Below are 18,371 nucleotides of genomic sequence, written 5' to 3'. Positions count from 1 at the left end.
TATATGTATTATATGTATGTATAGAGTATATACATATAGGTGTGTGTATATATGTATTTATGTATGAATATATACACGTGTGTATATACAGTATATGTATGTATATATACATATGTGTGTATATGTACATATATACTGTATACACATATATGTACATACATATATATGTGTGGATATATGTATATGTGTGTATATATGTGTATATATACTGTGCATATATATATAAAGATTCATATATAAAGTATACGTGTATCTATGTATATACATACATATGTATACATAGATATACACACATGATCTGTGTATACATATACAGCATATATATATATGAATATATATGTATACTGTAATTTTTTTATTGATTCTTGAAAATTCTGAATCGATTTAGAATCAGAATAAACAGCTGCGATTCATATGTGAATAGATTTTTTTGAAGCACCTCTGATTTCTACATTTCATGCACATGCCCAGTTACAGGTAGATGGTATCCATGTCTTGGCACCCGACGAAAAAGTGTCTCCAGACTCTGTTTAACATAATGGCTATAGCCGTTAGTGCTGCGAGCGTGACTCCAAGGAGACAAGCAAAGCAGTCCTGCCGCCGCAGGCTGTGAAAGTGCTTGATTTGATATGCAGTGGAGCCTGCGCTTTTAAATATTAATATCGTCAACAATCACCCTTATTTAATCGGGGCCGCCACAATCGTGATTTGGATTGAAATGTATTAATCGTGCAGCCCTGAAGGAAAAGTTGCAATGATTGATTAAGAAATGTGCAAAGATTACATTATTATTATTATTATTTTTATTTTTTATTTTTTTGTCCTGTCCAGCTTCTCAGGCAAATCATATAGTTGATGTAGATGTCTATATTGGCTGTTCAGATTTACTTTACAAAAAAGAAGTGTAGGATACTTCTCTTGTTGCCTTATTTGAATTTGACTTTATTAAATGTATTTATATTATCATTTGGTGCAAGCGGGCCGGAGCAGGAGGGGATAGAAAGAGAAAAAAGGAAGACAGAGGGGGAAATTGTGGGGATAAAAGGGGGATTAGACAGAGAGACAAAAACAACAACAGCAAACACAACTATAACAACAAAAACAACAACAACAATAGAAGATTAAATTATTACATTACATTGTGCTGGAAAATTTGAAACTTCGATGAACCCGAGCATTTTGGGAATGCAAAAAGTATACAGTTGTATTATTTTATACATGTAGACTTACCTGTAGTTGGTGCATACATTTTTTTGCTTCTTTAGCAGGAGGCGTCTTTCTCAGGCTCAGGAAAAGTGGGATTGAGTATTTGTAAATGTAAAAAACTGTCAGCTGGAATGCTTTTCATGGTTTGAGAAACGTGCATCCTGTAAAAACTGCCTGCTCATTTGCAATGAGAATAGTGTTGCGCGACAAATACAAAACCAGTGAAGTTGGCACGTTGTGTAATTCGTAAATAAAAACAGAGTACAATGATTTGGAAATCCTTTTCAACTTATATTTAATTGAATAGACTACAAAGACAATATATTTAATGTTCCAACTGAGAAAACATTTTTTTTTTTTGCAAATAATGATTAACTTGGAATTTAATGGCAGCAACACATTGTTACCACTGTGTTACATAGCCTTTCCTTTTAACAACACTCAGTAAACGTTTGGGAACTGAAGAGGTGTTTGGAAACTCAGGATACATATTTGAAGCTTTTCAGGTGGAAGTATTTCCCATTCTTGCTTGATGTAGAGCTTAAGTTGTTCAACAGTCCGGGGTCATCGTTCTCGTATTTTAGGCTTCACAATGCGCCACACATTCTCAATGTGAGACAGGTCTGGACTACAGGCAGGCCAATGTAGTACCCACACTCTTTTACTATGAAGCCCCACTGTTGTAACACGTGGCTTGGCATTGTCTTGCTGAAATAAGCAGGGGCGTCCATGATAACGTTGCTTGGATGGCAGCATATGTTGTTACAAAACCTGTATGTACCTTTCAGTATTAATGGGGCCTTCACAGATGTGTAAGTTACCCATGCCTTGGGCACTAATACACCCCCATACCATCACAGATGCTGGCTTATGAACATTGCGCCTATAACAATCCAGATGGTTCTTTTCCTCTTTGGTCCGTAGGACATGATGTCCATAGTTTCTAAAAACAACTTAAAATTTGTACTCGTCAGACCAAAGAACACTTTTCCACTTTGCATTAGTCAGGCTTAGATGAGCTTGGGCCTCGCGAAGCCGGCGGCATTTCTGGGTGTTGTTGATAAATGGCTTTCGCTTTGCATAGAAGAGTTTTAACCTGCACTAACAGATGTAGCGACCAACTATAGTTACTGACAGTGGTTTTCTGAAGTGTTCCTAAACCCTGTGGTGATATCCTTTATACAGTGATGTCGGTTTTTGACTCAGTACCACCTGAGGGAGGGAAGGTCACGGGCATTCAATGTTGCTTTTCAGCCTTGCTGCTTACGTGCAGTGATGTGTTTAGATTTTCTGAAAGTTTTGATGATATTACGGACCGTAGCTGGTGAAATCCCTAAATTCCTTGCAATAGCTGGTTGAGAAATGGTGTTCTTAAACTGTTCTACAATTTGCTTATTCATTTGTTCACAAAGTGGTGACCCTCGCCCCATCCTTGTTGGTGAATGACTGAGCATTTAATGGAAGTGGCTTTGAAGTTTGAAGTTAGTATGGAAAAAACTTTGGCTTTATCAAACCGTTATTGATCGTTAAAATAAAAACAGATTTGTGGGAGATATGTCCTGTACCTTCTGCAGTTGAATAAATTAACCCTTTACAGTATCAGCAGTGATTAGGAGCAATATATATTACTATGTATTAAAAATTATCTTCAGGTCGGCCATCTTTGTTTTATTGTTACTCGGACAAAATCACTTGCACGCCCGCACACACACAAACACACACACCACACACACACACACACACACATTCTTGTATTTCTTACCTTCTTGAGACCTTTCTCGATATCCATCCATCCATCCATCCATTTTCTACCGCTTATTCCCTATTTGGGGTCGTGGGGGGCGCTGGTGCCTATCTCAGCTACAACCGGGCGGAAGGCGGGGTACACCCTGGACAAGTCGCCATCTCATCGCAGGGCCAACACAGATAGACAGACAAAATTCACACTCACATTCACACACTAGGGCCAATTTAGTGTTGCCAATCAACCTATCATAGATTTGTATTTACAACATTGATAATATATATTTGTACATACTATGCAAATATAAAAAAGCTTTTCGTGAAAAATTAGTTGGAATTTCACAAGAAAAAGGTCACAATTTCACAAGAAAAGCTTAGAATTTTGGCAGTATTATAATAAAAGTAGTAAACATCAACATTTTACAAGAAAAACTGAACATTTGTACAATATCATGACAACATTTGGAATTGTACTCAATAACAGTCACAATTTTACAAGAATAGCTTACAATTTTGGCAATTTTATAAAAAGATTCATAATTTTACTCGACAAAAGTCACAATTTTATAGGAAAACTTAACATTTTTGGCAGTATTATAATAATAATCGGAATTTTACTTGGCAAAATAATGACAAAAGTCATAATTTTACTCAAAACATTTCACTATTTTTCAAGAACAACAAAAAAATTGGCAATATTGTTTAAAAGTCAGACATTTTATATGACAAATGTCACCATTTTGCATTAGAAAATAATCATTTATCATGAAAAAGTAATAATTTTACGAGACAGAAAGAATAAGAAAAATTGTTACCAATTTTATAAGAAAAAAGTTGACACATTGTGAAAAAAAGATTGCTTTTAGTTACTTTTTTAAATTTTTTTGTTTGCAATTGGTTTTTAATCTGTGATTTACTTCAAGTTATTACAGTATTCCTCATATTAAATTATTTAGTTTTATTCATTTTGGCCAAAGGGGGCCCATTTCAATTTCTTTCACACACACTTCTTATTACATATGTTGAGCAGAGGAGGAGCACTTTTAAAACCGACTCACAGTCAATTTGAAAAATCCCTCCTTTTTGGGACCACCCAATCAGCAGGGGTGCAGATGAGACATTATCTACTAGATGTAATGGTTTTCCGTATTGGGACCATGACTTTGTTCCTAACTTGTTCACCGGTATTTCTACCCTTCTTGAGACATCAAGAAGGGTAGAAATACAAGAACACACACACACACACACACACACACACACACACACACACACATACGAGAGGCCCGGGGTGCCCTTCTCATCGTGCGACAATTAGGACTTGACGGTCGCCTTCTGGCCGCTGATCGGCGGCGGCGGCGGCTAATGGCCGTGAGCCGCCGGGCGACGATTTGATGGTGACGCGGCGAAGGCCATGCAGGATTGCAAACACAAGCTGACAGCGTCAGAGAAGGAAGGCGAGGAACTGTGCCGCCATGTTGTCTTGCTCTCCTCTTCCTTTTGAGCGACGCGTCTCCTCCGACCGGCCGCCCAGAGAACGTGTCAGCGTTTAGCCTAGAAAGTGTCATCTTTGAACATCTCTCTCCGGGGAACGTTCCGGAATTCTCTCTGAACGAGCGGAGTGGCTTTGATGGTTTGCGATGCTTTTTAAGAGACGCGGTGGCAGGCGTCCTGGTGGACTACATGAGGGGCGGGCCAGAACGCGACTGATCTTGTGCTGCGGCACAACCATACGTTAAAAGTGGTTTCAGATAACGTTCGTTCACACGTAGAAGGTTCTACACCATAACATCATCTGTTCAGGGTTATCCGCCGCAAAATTCCACAGCCTCACAGTTTCCATCCCAAAACGTTCGGCTCGACCAGGAAGCCGGAGCTCCCAAAACTTAAGTATCTTGCCTTTGCAGTCCCATTGAAAATGAGAGGGCCAGTTTTCAAACATGCACAACTCCTACACTTCTCAGCCAATTCAAACCGTTCCACCATCCAGACACTGGGAATTCCAGAAGTTCCCAGATTTCCCGGCATTCCAAAGCCCTATTTTCAACTCTTCCTGGAAAGTTTTCACAGTCCACATTTTTCAACCCTTTTTTTACACTTTCAAAACATTCCTCTTAGTTGGGACTGAAACATTCCTCTTATTTTTTCCCCCGTACAAATTCTGGGTTTTCCCAAAATTCCGAAATTCCCATTCTCAATTCAAACTGTTTTTATGTCAACATTTTTCAACCAATTCCAAAAATTCCCACACTAACCCACTTATATTATCAATATTTTCCTAAAATTCCCGACATTCCCAAATTTCAATGAAATTCCCATTCAAATGAACGGACATCTTAATAATTTTGCGCCATTTTTAAACCCAATTCTGACCTTTCGACCATCCACCCACACTACACTTCCGACATATCGATCGCAAAACATGTTTTCCATTTTCTCAAATTCCCGGTTTTACCAGAATTTCCTGGAATTTTCTCCCTATTGACAATTAATGGGCATTATACATTCGACTACATATCCCACATTTCTCATCCAATTTGAACGGTTTCAACATCCACACACTCCACTCAACCTGGACATTCAAGCCAGCATGTTTTCCTGGTTTGTAAAATTCCCTGATTACAAGGAATTACCAGGAATTTCCCTGTATTGACAATGAGTGGGGCAATATACAAACCTCTCCATATCCCACATGCGAACCGTTCCACCATCCAGACACTGGGAATTCCAGAAATTCCAAGATATCCCGGTATTACAAAGCCCTATTTTCAACTCTTCCTGGAAAGTTTTCACAGTGCACATTTTTCAACCCTTTTTTGACCATTCCACTTTCATAACATTCCTCTTAGTTGGGAATGAAACATTCCTCTTAGTTTTTTCCCAGGACAAATTCTGTGTTTTTTTCCAAAATTCCGAAATTCCCATTCTCAATTCACACTGTTATTATGTCAACATTTTTCAACCAATTCCAAAAATTCCAACACCAAACCATATATATTTTCAATATTTTTCTAAAATTCCCAACATTCCTAAATTTCCATGAAATTCACATTGAAATGAATGGACAGCTTTATAGTTTTGCGCCATTTTTAAACCCGATTCCGACCTTTCAACCATCGACCCACACTACTTTTCCGACATATCGATCGCAAAACATGTTTTTCCTTTTCCCAAATTCCCGGTTTTCCCGGAGTTTCCCAGAATTTTCTCCCCATTGACAATGAATGGGCATTATACGATCAACTACATATCCCACATTTCTCATCTGATTTGAACGGTTCCGACATCCACACACTCCACTCAACCTGGACATTCAAGCCAACATCTTTTCCTGGTTTGTAAAATTCCCTGATTACACGGAATTACCAGGAATTTCCCTGTATTGACAATGATGGGGCAATATACAAACCTCTCCATATCCCACATTCGAACCGTTCCACCATCCAGACACTGGGAATTCCAGAAATTCCCAGATATCCCGTTATTACAAAGCCCTATTTTCAACTCTTCCTGGAAAGTTTTCACAGTCCACATTTTTCAACCCTTTTTTGACCATTCCACTTTCATAACATTCCTCTTAGTTGGGAATGAAACATTCCTCTTAGTTTTTTCCCAGGACAAATTCTGGGTTTTCCCAAAATTCCGAAATTCCCATTCTCAATTCACATTGTTATTATGTCAACATTTTTTAACCAATTCCAAAAATTCCAACACCAACCCATATATATTTTCAATATGTTTCTAAAATTCCCGACATTCCTAAATTTCCATGAAATTCCCATTGAAATGAATGGACAGCTTTATAGTTTTGCGCCATTTTTAAACCCGATTCCGACCTTTCAACCATCCACCCACACTACTTTTCCGACATCCATCCCATCCATTTTCTACCGCTTATTCCCTTTCGGGGTCGCGGGGGGCGCTGGCGCCTATATCGATCGCAAAACATGTTTTTCCTTTTCCCAAATTCCCGGTTTTCCCGGAGTTTCCCAGAATTTTCTCCCCATTGACAATGAATGGGCATTATACGATCAACTACATATCCCACATTTCTCATCTGATATGAACGGTTCCAACATCCACACACTCCACTCAACCTTGACATTCAAGCCAACATGTTTTCCTGGTTTGTAAAATTCCCTGATTACACGGAATTACCAGGAATTTCCCTGTATTGACAATGATGGGGCAATATAAAAACCTCTCTATATCCCACATTCGAACCATTCCACCATCCAGACACTGGGAATTCCAGAAATTCCCAGATTTCCCGGTATTACAAAGCCCTATTTTCAACTCTTCCTGGAAAGTTTTCACAGTCCACATTTTTCAACCCTTTTTTGACCATTCCACTTTCAAAATATTCCTCTTGGTTGGGAATGAAACATTCCTCTTTCCTCGTACAAATTCTGTGTTTTTTCCCAAAATTCCAGAAATTCCCATTCTCAATTCACACTGTTATTACGTCAACATTTTTCAACCAATTCCAAAAATTCCAACACAAACCCATTTGTATTATCAATATTTTCTAAAATTCCCAACATTCCCAAATTTCCATGAAATTCCCGTTCAAATGAATGGACATTTATAGTAGTGCGCCATTTTTAAACCTGATTTTGACCTTTCAACCACACACCCACAATACTTTTCCGACATATCAATCACAAAACATGTTTTTCCTTTTCCCAAATTCCTGGTTTTACCGCAATTTCCCAGAATGTTCTCCCCATTGACAATGAATGGGCATTATACATTCAACTACATATCCCACATTTCTCATCCGATTTAAACCGTTCCAACATCCACACACTCCACTCGCCCTGGACATTCAAGCCAGCATATTTTCCTGGTCTGTAAAATTCCCTGATTACCCGGAATTACCAGGAATTTCCCTGTATTGACAATGAATGGGCAATATACAAACCACTCCATATCCCACATTCGAACCGTTCCTCCGTCCACACACTCCACTCACCTCAGACAGTCAAACTACAAGTGCAAAACTATTCCAGAAATTCCCAGATTTCCCTATATTCCAAAACCCTATTTTCACCTCTTCCTGGAAAGTTTTCACAGTCCACATTTTTCAACTGTTTTTTTTACCATTCCGCTTTCAAAACAGTCTTCTTAGTTAGGACTAAAACATTCCTGTTAGTTTTTCCCCTGTACAAATACTGGGTTTTCCAGAAATTCCAAAATATCCACTCTAAATTCAAACTGTTACTACATCAACATTTTTCAACCAATTCCAAAAGTTCCAACACCAACCCATTCATATCTTTTAGGACAATTGTGCCAGTATCAATAATTGCAAAGATTCCCGGTTTTTCCTAAATTTCCAGGAAAAGAATGGACATATTCATCGTTTTGCGCCATTTATAAAAACGATTCCGACCTTTCAACCATCCACCCACACTACTCCTCCGATATATCGCTCGCAAAACATGTTTTCCTTTTCTTCAAATTCCTGGTTTTCCTGGAATTTCCCAGAATTTGCTCCCAATTGACAATGAAAGGGAAACATACAATCGACTGCACATCTCACATTCCTCAACCGATTTGAACCGTTCCAACATCCATACACTCCACTCGTGCTGGACATTCAAGCATTTCAGTTCCACTCATGCCAGCACATAGGGCTTACACACGCAATTCCTAACCGGAATTGCAAATTCTATTGCTATATCTCATTAATACGGCCAATAGAAAACGAGCTGCGGGCTGAAAAATGTCACCCAGGCTGCACTTTAGAGAGCTGTTTTCTACAAGGTCATGTGATGCAGAAAAAGACAGCAGCTTGACGATGGATGTGTGTGTGCGGGCACGTGTGTGTGTGTGTGCTCATGAATAATGAAGCAGGACAAGCATTCCGTGATGAATATTTGATGATGTGTGAAAGTGAGCTGAGCTTCACGTGGCTCAAATCTCAGTAAATGTTATCATGCACGTCTGCATGTGTGTGTGTGCGTGCGTGCGTGCGTGCGTGTGTGTGTGTGTGTGTGTGTGTGTGTGTGTGTGTGTGTGTGTGTGTGTGTGTGTGTGTGTGTGTGCGCGCGCAACAGGAACAGGAACAGGAGTACGAATGATAATATTTTGCATAATAGTGATGTAAAACAATTCACGATTCAATTTGATTTCGATTCTCGGCGTGTAGATCCGATTCAAAATCGATTCTCGATTCAACACAATTCTCGATTCAATCCAGTTGTCGCTATAGAATTATTGCTATGTAAATTATAATGAAAAAACGGACCAATACAGTTACATGTTATAAAAGCTTTTACTGACATATGACGAGGGGTGTGAAAAAGATTCATCGCAATTCTTATTTGTAATGATGCTTAATAGATGAAAACAAATATTTATTTATTATTATTATTATTATTATTTTTTAATCCATCCTGTCTAGCCACTCAGACAAATCATATAGTTGATGTAGAATCTACATCAACTATATGATCATCTACATTGTAGATGATCATATCTGCTGTACATATTTACTTAAAAAAAAAAAAAAAAGTGTTTGATACTTCTCTTTTTTTACCTTATTTGTATTCGACTTTATTATATGTTTGGGTATAATTTTAATAAACAAAACAAATTTTCTTTTAAGTAATATAGAAATTGATCAGAGCTTTTTTTGTACTTTATGGAGCAATGTAGTTGATCTTAGAACTGACACCCAATGTTATTTAAAAAAATAATGATTTTGAATTGAGAATCGTTTTAAGTTGAATCATTACACACAAGAATCAAATTGAATTACGTGGCACCCAAAGATTCACAGCCTTATACGTATGACGTATATGCACAGCGAGTAAGCGCTAAAAAAAAATTTTATTTTACATATACAAGTACATGTACGGGCTTCACGGTGGCAGAGGGGTTAGTGCGTCTGCCTCACAATACGAATGTCCTGCAGTCCTAGGTTCAAATCCAGGCTCGGGATCTTTCTGTGTGGAGTTTGCATGTTTTCCCCGTGAATGCGTGGGTTCCCTCCGGGTACTCCGGCTTCCTCCCACTTCCAAAGACATGCACCTGGGGATAGGTTGATTGGCAACACTAAATTGGCCCTAGTGTGTGAATGTGAGCGTGAATGTTGTCTGTCTATCTGTGTTGGCCCTGCGATGAGGTGGCGACTTGTCCAGGGTGTACCCCGCCTTCCGCCCGATTGTAGTTGAGATAGGCGCCAGCGTCCCCCGCGACCCCAAAAGGGAATAAACGGTAGAAAAAAAAAAGTACATGTACTTACATACACTCATGCACGTAATCACATTTCATCAAACATATATTAACGCTGTTGCCCCAGGGGAAACTGGGTAACACATGGCACACTGACAAAGCTTAAAGTATTGATACTATAACAATCTACAAGGTTAATATAGGTTGCTTCTCTTTCTTCCCCTCCATTTTTCTGCATTCTTTTGTATCTCTAGTTATCATTACGTATATGTATTGTTGCATTTGAACAACTGTATTGTTGATAATAAAGGTAAATTACTGGTATTGTTCATTATCAATAGCGCTATTTCTATTGGTACTTATAATGCTCCATTTGTAGCGTAATAATGCTTATCTCTGTATTATTATTTATTTCGCTAACTGCTTCTTTTCTATCACTAATACCATCATTTTTGTACATATCCTTTGCTGATGTTGCTCTATTGTTGTTGTTGTTGTTGTTATTGTTGTGTTTGCTGTTGTTGTTTTTGTTTCTCTGTCTTGTCCCCAAAATGTCCCCCTCGGTCTTCTTTTTTTTCTCTCTTTCTATCCCCCCTGCTCCGGCCCGGCTGCACCAAATGATAATATGAATACATTTAATAAAGTCAAATACAAATAAGGCAACGAGAGAAGTATCCTGCACGTCTATTTGGTAAAGTACATCTGAACAGCCGATATGGGCATCTACATCAACTATATGATTTGCTTGAGAAGCTGGACAGGACCAAAAAAAAATACCCAAAAAAACCAACCTTTATTTAAAATCGATTATGGCACATTTTGGATTGATTCAGAGTCTTAGTAAATAAGAATCGATATTCAGATTTTGTACGGCACTCCTAATTAATAGACAGGGTGTCCCTTAAGTCTGGACACATGCAAAAACTTATTTATTACACAATTATGAAATTATGGGTATAGATTTTTCACATAAATAGTAGTGATCGATCCTCAAACTTTAGTATGTGTACCTCTAATGGTACGCGGGCTCCATCAAGTGGTTAGTTATCAACATAAAACCACAGGCAGTTGTATTCCTGAATGTCCCTAAAGAGATACACTGACCGACAAGCACACAAAAAGTTCATCAACCACCTACAATTCAATTGTGTTTCAATTTAATTTGGAGATCAGTATATCCTACATTTGCCACGGTCATTTGTAAACTACACTACAGTGTAGGGATGTAACGACAAGCGGTAATAATAATAATAACTGTGGTGACACTCTAGACGGTTAGTATTACAGTTTTAAATTAAAACTATAATTTCAAAAAACGTGATTGATAACTGCACTTGGATCAATTCACGGTCGACTGGCGCTTACTCGCTAGCTCAAATGCTAACATGAAAACAGGAGACATTAAGAAATGAGTAGCCCAATTTAATCTTATAGAAACACATTACTGTCTGAGCAACTAAGGTATTCAACTATGCACTAAGGTATTCAACTATGCACATTGAACCCAGCAGCTGTGCTCGCTTAGAACAGTGATTGTCCTATACCAGACTGAAGTGTTTTTACACTGCGTTCAAAGACAGCTGAACAGTGTCGGGGGTCCAGAAATAATAAAAATAATAAAAACATTCATTTTTAAGGCAATAAATATTTAAGTGCTACAGTGCAAATTCATATTTAAAACAATAAACGCCTAGTCCAGGGGTCGGCAACCCAAAATGTTGAAAGAGCCATGTTGCACCAAAAATATAAAAAAAAATATTTCTGGTCCCGCAAAAAAAATTTAAAGCCATATTACATACAGATAGTCTCATGAGATATAAATTGAACTAAGAGGACTTAAAGGAAACCAAAAAGCTCAAATATAGCTACAAATGAGGCATAATGATGCAATATGTACATATAGCTAGCCTAAATATCATGTTAGCATCGATTAGCTTACAGTCATGCAGTGACCAAATATGTCTGATTATCACTCCACACAAGTCAAAAACATCAACAAAACTCACCTTTGTGCATTCACGCACAACGTTAAAAGTTTGGTGGACAAATGAGACAGAAAAAGAAGTGGCATTAAAAATGTCTTAGAAAGTCAGAGAAAGTTATACATGTAAACAAACTACGGTGAATTCAGGGACCACCAAAATTGATTGGACAAAACGGCGCTCGCCAAATACTCGAATCAGTGAAGCATGTTTAATACAAACAGTGTGCTTTTTAACAATTAGAGAGGTTTGTGTCATGTTTGTGCTCCTACAGAAACCATATTAAAACAAAATATGTATATTTTTTCCCCTCATCCTTTTCCATTTTTCATACATTTTTGAAAAAGCTCCAGAGAGCCACTAGGGTGGCGCTGAAGGCCCTAGAGTCGCGGGTTGCCGAACCCCGGCCTAGCCGAACCCCGGCCTAACCCTTTAAAATAATTACAATACTCAAACTAAAACACTTTCAATGAATCATAAAGAAACACAAAACATACAAAAGAGTGGCTTTTCTAACACTGCATCTATTTATTTTAGTTATTTACAAAAAAAAATGGTAAAAATATTTCAGTGTGTGTTTATGTAACCTTTTGAGCACATTTGTCAATACAACAGTAATTTTTTTGTCATAATAACTGTGTAATGAAATGTCCATATCGTTTCATACCTACTACAGTGTGTTGGATAAATGATAATATGGATTTTAAAAACATTTACTATTGTGGAAAAACTTCAACGGAAATATATATATGAAAAAAGAGTGTAATCAACCAAACCCCCTCCTTCAATACCTTTACGGGTCTCCTGGGGTCCTCATCGGTGGCTATCGTAAATGTTATGAACGTCAGGATGACATACATGAACGTGTGATCAATATTCATACAACAAGTCTAATTATCTCATTATGACATTACTTCGCTAACTCTGCTGTTTCCTGTCTCAGTAAGGGCCCGCCTCCATGAGGTTGTCTGACCTGGGCCCCGGCCTGCCAGCCTGGTTCAGGTGGTGTTGATACGACAATCATGGCCAGCGTTGCTTCCTCAGCGACTGATGGCAGCCATCAGACCAGCGAGCGGCCTGCCTGGACCAACCTGACCGTGGTGCCGCTGGGCGTTGGCGGGCAGCAGCTGCTCTCAGGTAACTTCCGGTCTGGCGATCACATGACTACTGCTGTCCAATATGATGTCAATAACGTCTTTATCAATTCGTATTGACCATAATTTTGCACCAAAATATTAAACGTAGCTGTCAGCGTGATGGTGCGAATGCTAATGAGTCTAAAGAGTCATGAATATTCATACAAGCTAAACACCTTGTCCTTTGCAAACCCGCAGCCCCCAGTGGGGGTCAGCATGGTTGCCATGGTAGCTGCTATGCGACGCACGTATCAATATACACATACCACATTGAGAACTTGTTGAATTAGGTCCTGGCGTAGAGCAACTCAATCATAACGTTGAAACAACATGCTTTTCGACGACATTTAATCAATGTTGGGTTCTGACGTTGATTTGACCATTTAATTTGAGTCATTTCCCAACCTATATTCTGCAACACAAACACAATATTGAAACAACATACTTTTTGACGTTCAATCAATGTTGGGTTCTGACGTTGATTTGACCATTTAATTTGAGTCATTTCCCAACCTATATTCTGCAACACAAACACAATATTGAAACAACATACTTTTTGACGTTCAATCAATGTTGGGTTCTGACGTTTTGACCATTAAAATTTGGTCATTTCCCAACCAATATTCTACAACACGAATACAACGTTGAAAGAACATGCTTTTTGACGAAGTTTCATCAATGTTGTGTTCTGAGGTTGATTTGACCATTGACATTTGGTAATATCCCAACCAATATATTCTACAACACAAATACATTGTTGAAACAACATGCTTTTGACGACGTTTAATCAATGTTAGTGTTATGGTTACTGAGGGGAGATGACGGCAACAGACACCAGAGTGTGTAATGCGCAATGAGTTATTATATATATATATATATATATATATATATATATATATATATATATATATATATATATATATATATATATATATATATATGAAAATAATAACAAACATTACTCCTAAACTATAGAATGGAGTGTGTGACCAAAAAACAAGAGTGTGTGGTGTAAGACTATGTGTGTAATTAATTGTTGAGTGTTACCGTAAATGTTGAATGAGGAAGCAGTCAAAACCAAAGAGGGCCACGCAGAAGGGATCCGAGATACACGTGAGGTCCGTGGGGCAGAGAGGCGTCAGAGTCCGGGGGTGAACGAGTAGTCAAGGATCGAGGGAAGCAGAGGGAGATCCAGGGAAAAGTGTGACGCACAACTCACTTCCAAGGCGACGGAGAGTACTGCGGGGATGACACAAGAAAACACACACCGAAAACACGGAGCGAGACATGTAGAAAGAGAGAGAGAAAGAGAGGGAGAGAGAGAGAGAGAGAGACACAGAGCATAAAGCTGGGTATCGGCTTATAGTACAGAGGACTATATTGCGGCGCAGGTTGAGCAGGCTTATGAAGGCAGCTCCTTCATCACAGACAGGTGCACTGATTGCCGGTGAATGATTGCAGCTTTTGGCTGCTACAGGGCAGTCACATATTATCTGAGCCTTTTCACACACACACACAAGTGAATGCAAGCATACTTGGTCAACAGCCATACAGGTCACACTGAGGGTGGCCGTATAAACAACTTTAACACTGTTACAAATATGCGCCACACTGTGAACACACACCAAACAAGAATGACAAACACATTTCAGGAGAACATCCGCACCGTAACACAACATAAACACAACAGAACAAATACCCAGAACCCCTTGCAGCACTAATACACCCCCCGCCACCCCTACCCCCCACCTCAACCCCGCCCACCTCAACCTCCTCATGCTCTCTCAGGGAGAGCATGTCCCAAATTCCAAGGCATGTTAAAAAAATAATGCACTTTGTTACTTCAATAATACTGCGATGAGGTGGCGACTTGTCCAGGGTGTACCCCGCCTTCCGCCCAAATGCAGCTGAGATAGGCTCCAGCGACCCCCGTCACCCCAAAAGGGACAAGTGGTAGAAAATGGATGTATGGATGGACTTCAATAATAAACGTGGCAGTGCCATGTTTACATTTTTTTCCATAACTTGAATTGATTTACCGGTATTTTGGAAAACCTTGTTACATTGTTTAATGCATCCTGCGGGGCATCACAACAAAATTAGGCAAAATAATTTGTTAATTCCATGACTGTATATATCGGTATCGGTTGATACCGAAATCGGTAATTAAGAGTTGGACAATATCGGAAAATCGGATATCGGCAAAAAAGCCACTATCGGACATCTCTAATACTGAATAATTACATTTGCGTGTCCTTTTTTCCAATATTGTGGCCGTTCTAACGATCAGCATATATTCTACAAATTGATGAAGCCAGACACAATAAATTCTGCTCACTTAACAGACGCAATCCTCTGCTCACAGGTTTAGTAGATCAGCTTTGCGTGTGCTATCAAGTTTGCACGTGTTTCATTATATGCAAACCTTTCATAGATCAGGCCCTAAATGGCAGTGAAACCACATATTTATAGCTAACAACTAATAATAGTAATAATTCATTATAATTATACAAAGAAATACTACCTAAGTCTTCCTAATTGTCCGCTGTTTGCTCTGTCGTCCACAAATTGCAGACATTCTCCGCATATGTTTTATGTTCAAAAAGTGTTTGTCCAAAACAATAATTTATGTTCCAACACATTTTCCGCCGCACGTTAAAAGCATTTGTGAACTGTTGAGAGCGATCGACAGCGCTCATTTTTGTTGGTAAACGAGAAACGATGACAAATTATCATCATATCTCAACATCTCCTATGTGTTCTTGTCGCCTCTCTGCCAGGTCAGCATTGAAAATGAGAATCTGTTCTTAATTGTTTTACCCTGGTGAATAAATGTTCAATACGTGCAAAAATACATATAAACAAAGTTAAGTTAAAGTACCAATGATTGTCACACACACACTAGGTGTGGCGAAATTATTCTCTGCATTTGACTCATCACCCTTGATCACCCCCTGGGAGGTGAGGGGAGCAGTGAGCAGCAACGGGGGCCACGCCCAGGAGTCATTTTTGGTGATTTAACCCCCAATTTCAACCCTTGATGCTGAGTGTCAAGCAGGGAGGTAATGGGTCCCATTTTTATAGTCTTTGGTATGACTCAGCCGGGGTTTGAACTCACAACCTACCGATCTCAGGGCAAACAATCCAACCACTAGGCCACTGAGTATTTAACCCTTAAATGGTACAAAATATAATTTGTCCACCGCATATACACAAAGGTATGCACATTACACCAAGGTCATCATGTAGAACCTGGCAAAAAGACCAAAGTACTCGGACACAGCTCCTAATTTGTGGATGACAAGACGTCCCAGAACATCTGTCCGTGTTGTGTTCCACAAAGCGGCAAAATTGTTCACGTAGTGGCGGTGACGTTACACATCCTGATGTGCCGCTCGCCGTCTGATGAGTCAGAAGGTTGCCAAAGGATCAGGCATTGTATTTGGGTCTGGTAAAACAAAATAAAGAAATAAACACACATAGGTCTCGCCGGCACAGAGTGAAGGCGGCGTGAGTCATGGCGCCCGCCAGCAAAAGCGGCCCGGCTGGACTGTGATGAATGTGCGGCGCCAACAAGTGTAATTTAGCTGTCAGGGTTATCGCACACACCACTTTAATGGCTTCTCCAAAGAGCTAAAAGCTAAGCGCTCACACTCGCCTTTCCTTGTTTTTCTGTGACCAAACACGCCTCGCTGGAGCTAGCAGATAAAAGCTGACACACATTAGACGACAATTATTCATGGCGACTTTCTTTGATGACGACTCATTTGTTTTTGTTTTATTGCCTTGGACTCATTTGAAATGAACACGAATGCAAATCAAACAAAAACAAAGTGAGGAGCAGGCAGAGCTCATGGGGAGCTACCGTTAGCAGCTGGTTTAAAATAGCAGTGTTGTGCTAGCACAAAGAGCTAGCATGTCGTTAGCATGTCATGCTGACAGCAGCTAGCTAATTTGATCCGTTTGCGACGTTTGATTATTGACTTCCTTATAGTCACATCTGACTGCCCCTTTAGTCGGCTTCTGCTCCCACCCCCAGCTTGGCGGCTGAGACGTTGTTTCTTTATCTTCCTTTTGGAGCCTTTTTCCCTTATCACATCCATTAGTGCACGGATGAAGATAACCATAGTGTGTTTTAAAGTGAAGGAAGGGAATTATATTTATACAGCGCTTTTTCTCTATTGACTCAAAGCACTTTACATAGTGAAACCCAATATCTAAGTTACATTTAAACCAGTGTGGGTGGCACCGGGAGCAGGTGGGTAAAGTGTCTTGCCCAAGGACACAACGGCAGTGACTAGGATGGCAGAACCTGGAACGCTCAAGTTGCTGGCACGACCACTCTACCAACCGAGCTATACCGTCCTTAAGTAAGACTCTCCTGGTCTCCTACAGACTCTATGTGCATCCAGAGGTTCGAGTCCCCGCTGGACCTCATGGCACCAGTCAACCCCATCATGACAAGGGTCAACCTGGTCCCGGCTCTGCCCATGCCCCCCGACGTGCAGCCGGCCAAGGAGATCATCCACTGCAAGAGCTGCACTCTCTTCCCTCAGAATCCGAGTGAGAAGTCCAATTCTCCCCTCAGCCATTCATTCATTATCATAATGACATTTACTTGATCACTGGAGAGTATTCTAGAACCACTAGCAGGTATTTCACTTTCATGACGTCACTGTGCCGCAGACCTGCCCCCTCCATCGATCCGGGAGCGGCCTCCCGGCTGCAGAACGGTGTTTGTGGGCGGTCTGCCAGAGAACGCCACCGACGACATCATCAGGGAGGTTTTCAGCCCGTGTGGCGAGATCATCGCCATCCGCAAGAGCAAGAAGAACTTTTGCCACATTCGCTTCAGCGAACAGTTCATGGTGGACAAAGCCATCTACCTGTCAGGTGAGACATGGACAGACTAGACCACTGTGTGGTTAGATGACGAGAGCACAACTAAACGACAAAAGAACTACAAGAAGACCATTCTTTTACAGGAATAGAGAACAATGACTGGATGACTAGAGGACTACAGGAGTGGAAGACAGGAAGACTATAATGCTACAGGACCACATAACAAGGACGAGACGACTACAGGACTAGACAAGAAGAAGATTAGACGCCTACAGGACTAAAG

The 18,371-nt window shown here is 39.8% G+C and overlaps 1 protein-coding gene across 2 annotated transcripts in view; it reads left to right on the top strand.

Moving 5' to 3' along the window:
- The window catches only part of enox1 (ecto-NOX disulfide-thiol exchanger 1), a 60,152-nt gene that overhangs the window by 22,664 nt on the left and 19,117 nt on the right, over positions 1-18,371 (top strand). For both annotated transcript variants that reach the window (XM_061879576.1, XM_061879577.1), the window contains 3 exons: positions 13,054-13,247; positions 17,642-17,809; positions 17,933-18,139. In XM_061879576.1, the coding sequence (XP_061735560.1) occupies positions 13,133-13,247; positions 17,642-17,809; positions 17,933-18,139 (490 nt within the window). In that variant the 5' untranslated portion in view covers positions 13,054-13,132. The remainder of the gene's footprint in view (positions 1-13,053; positions 13,248-17,641; positions 17,810-17,932; positions 18,140-18,371) is intronic.

The sequence above is a fragment of the Nerophis ophidion genome, linkage group LG19, assembly GCF_033978795.1.
Source record: "Nerophis ophidion isolate RoL-2023_Sa linkage group LG19, RoL_Noph_v1.0, whole genome shotgun sequence".
NCBI lineage: Eukaryota > Metazoa > Chordata > Actinopteri > Syngnathiformes > Syngnathidae > Nerophis > Nerophis ophidion.
Note: the sequence above shows the minus strand (reverse complement) of the source record. Positions and strands in the feature narration are given on the sequence as shown.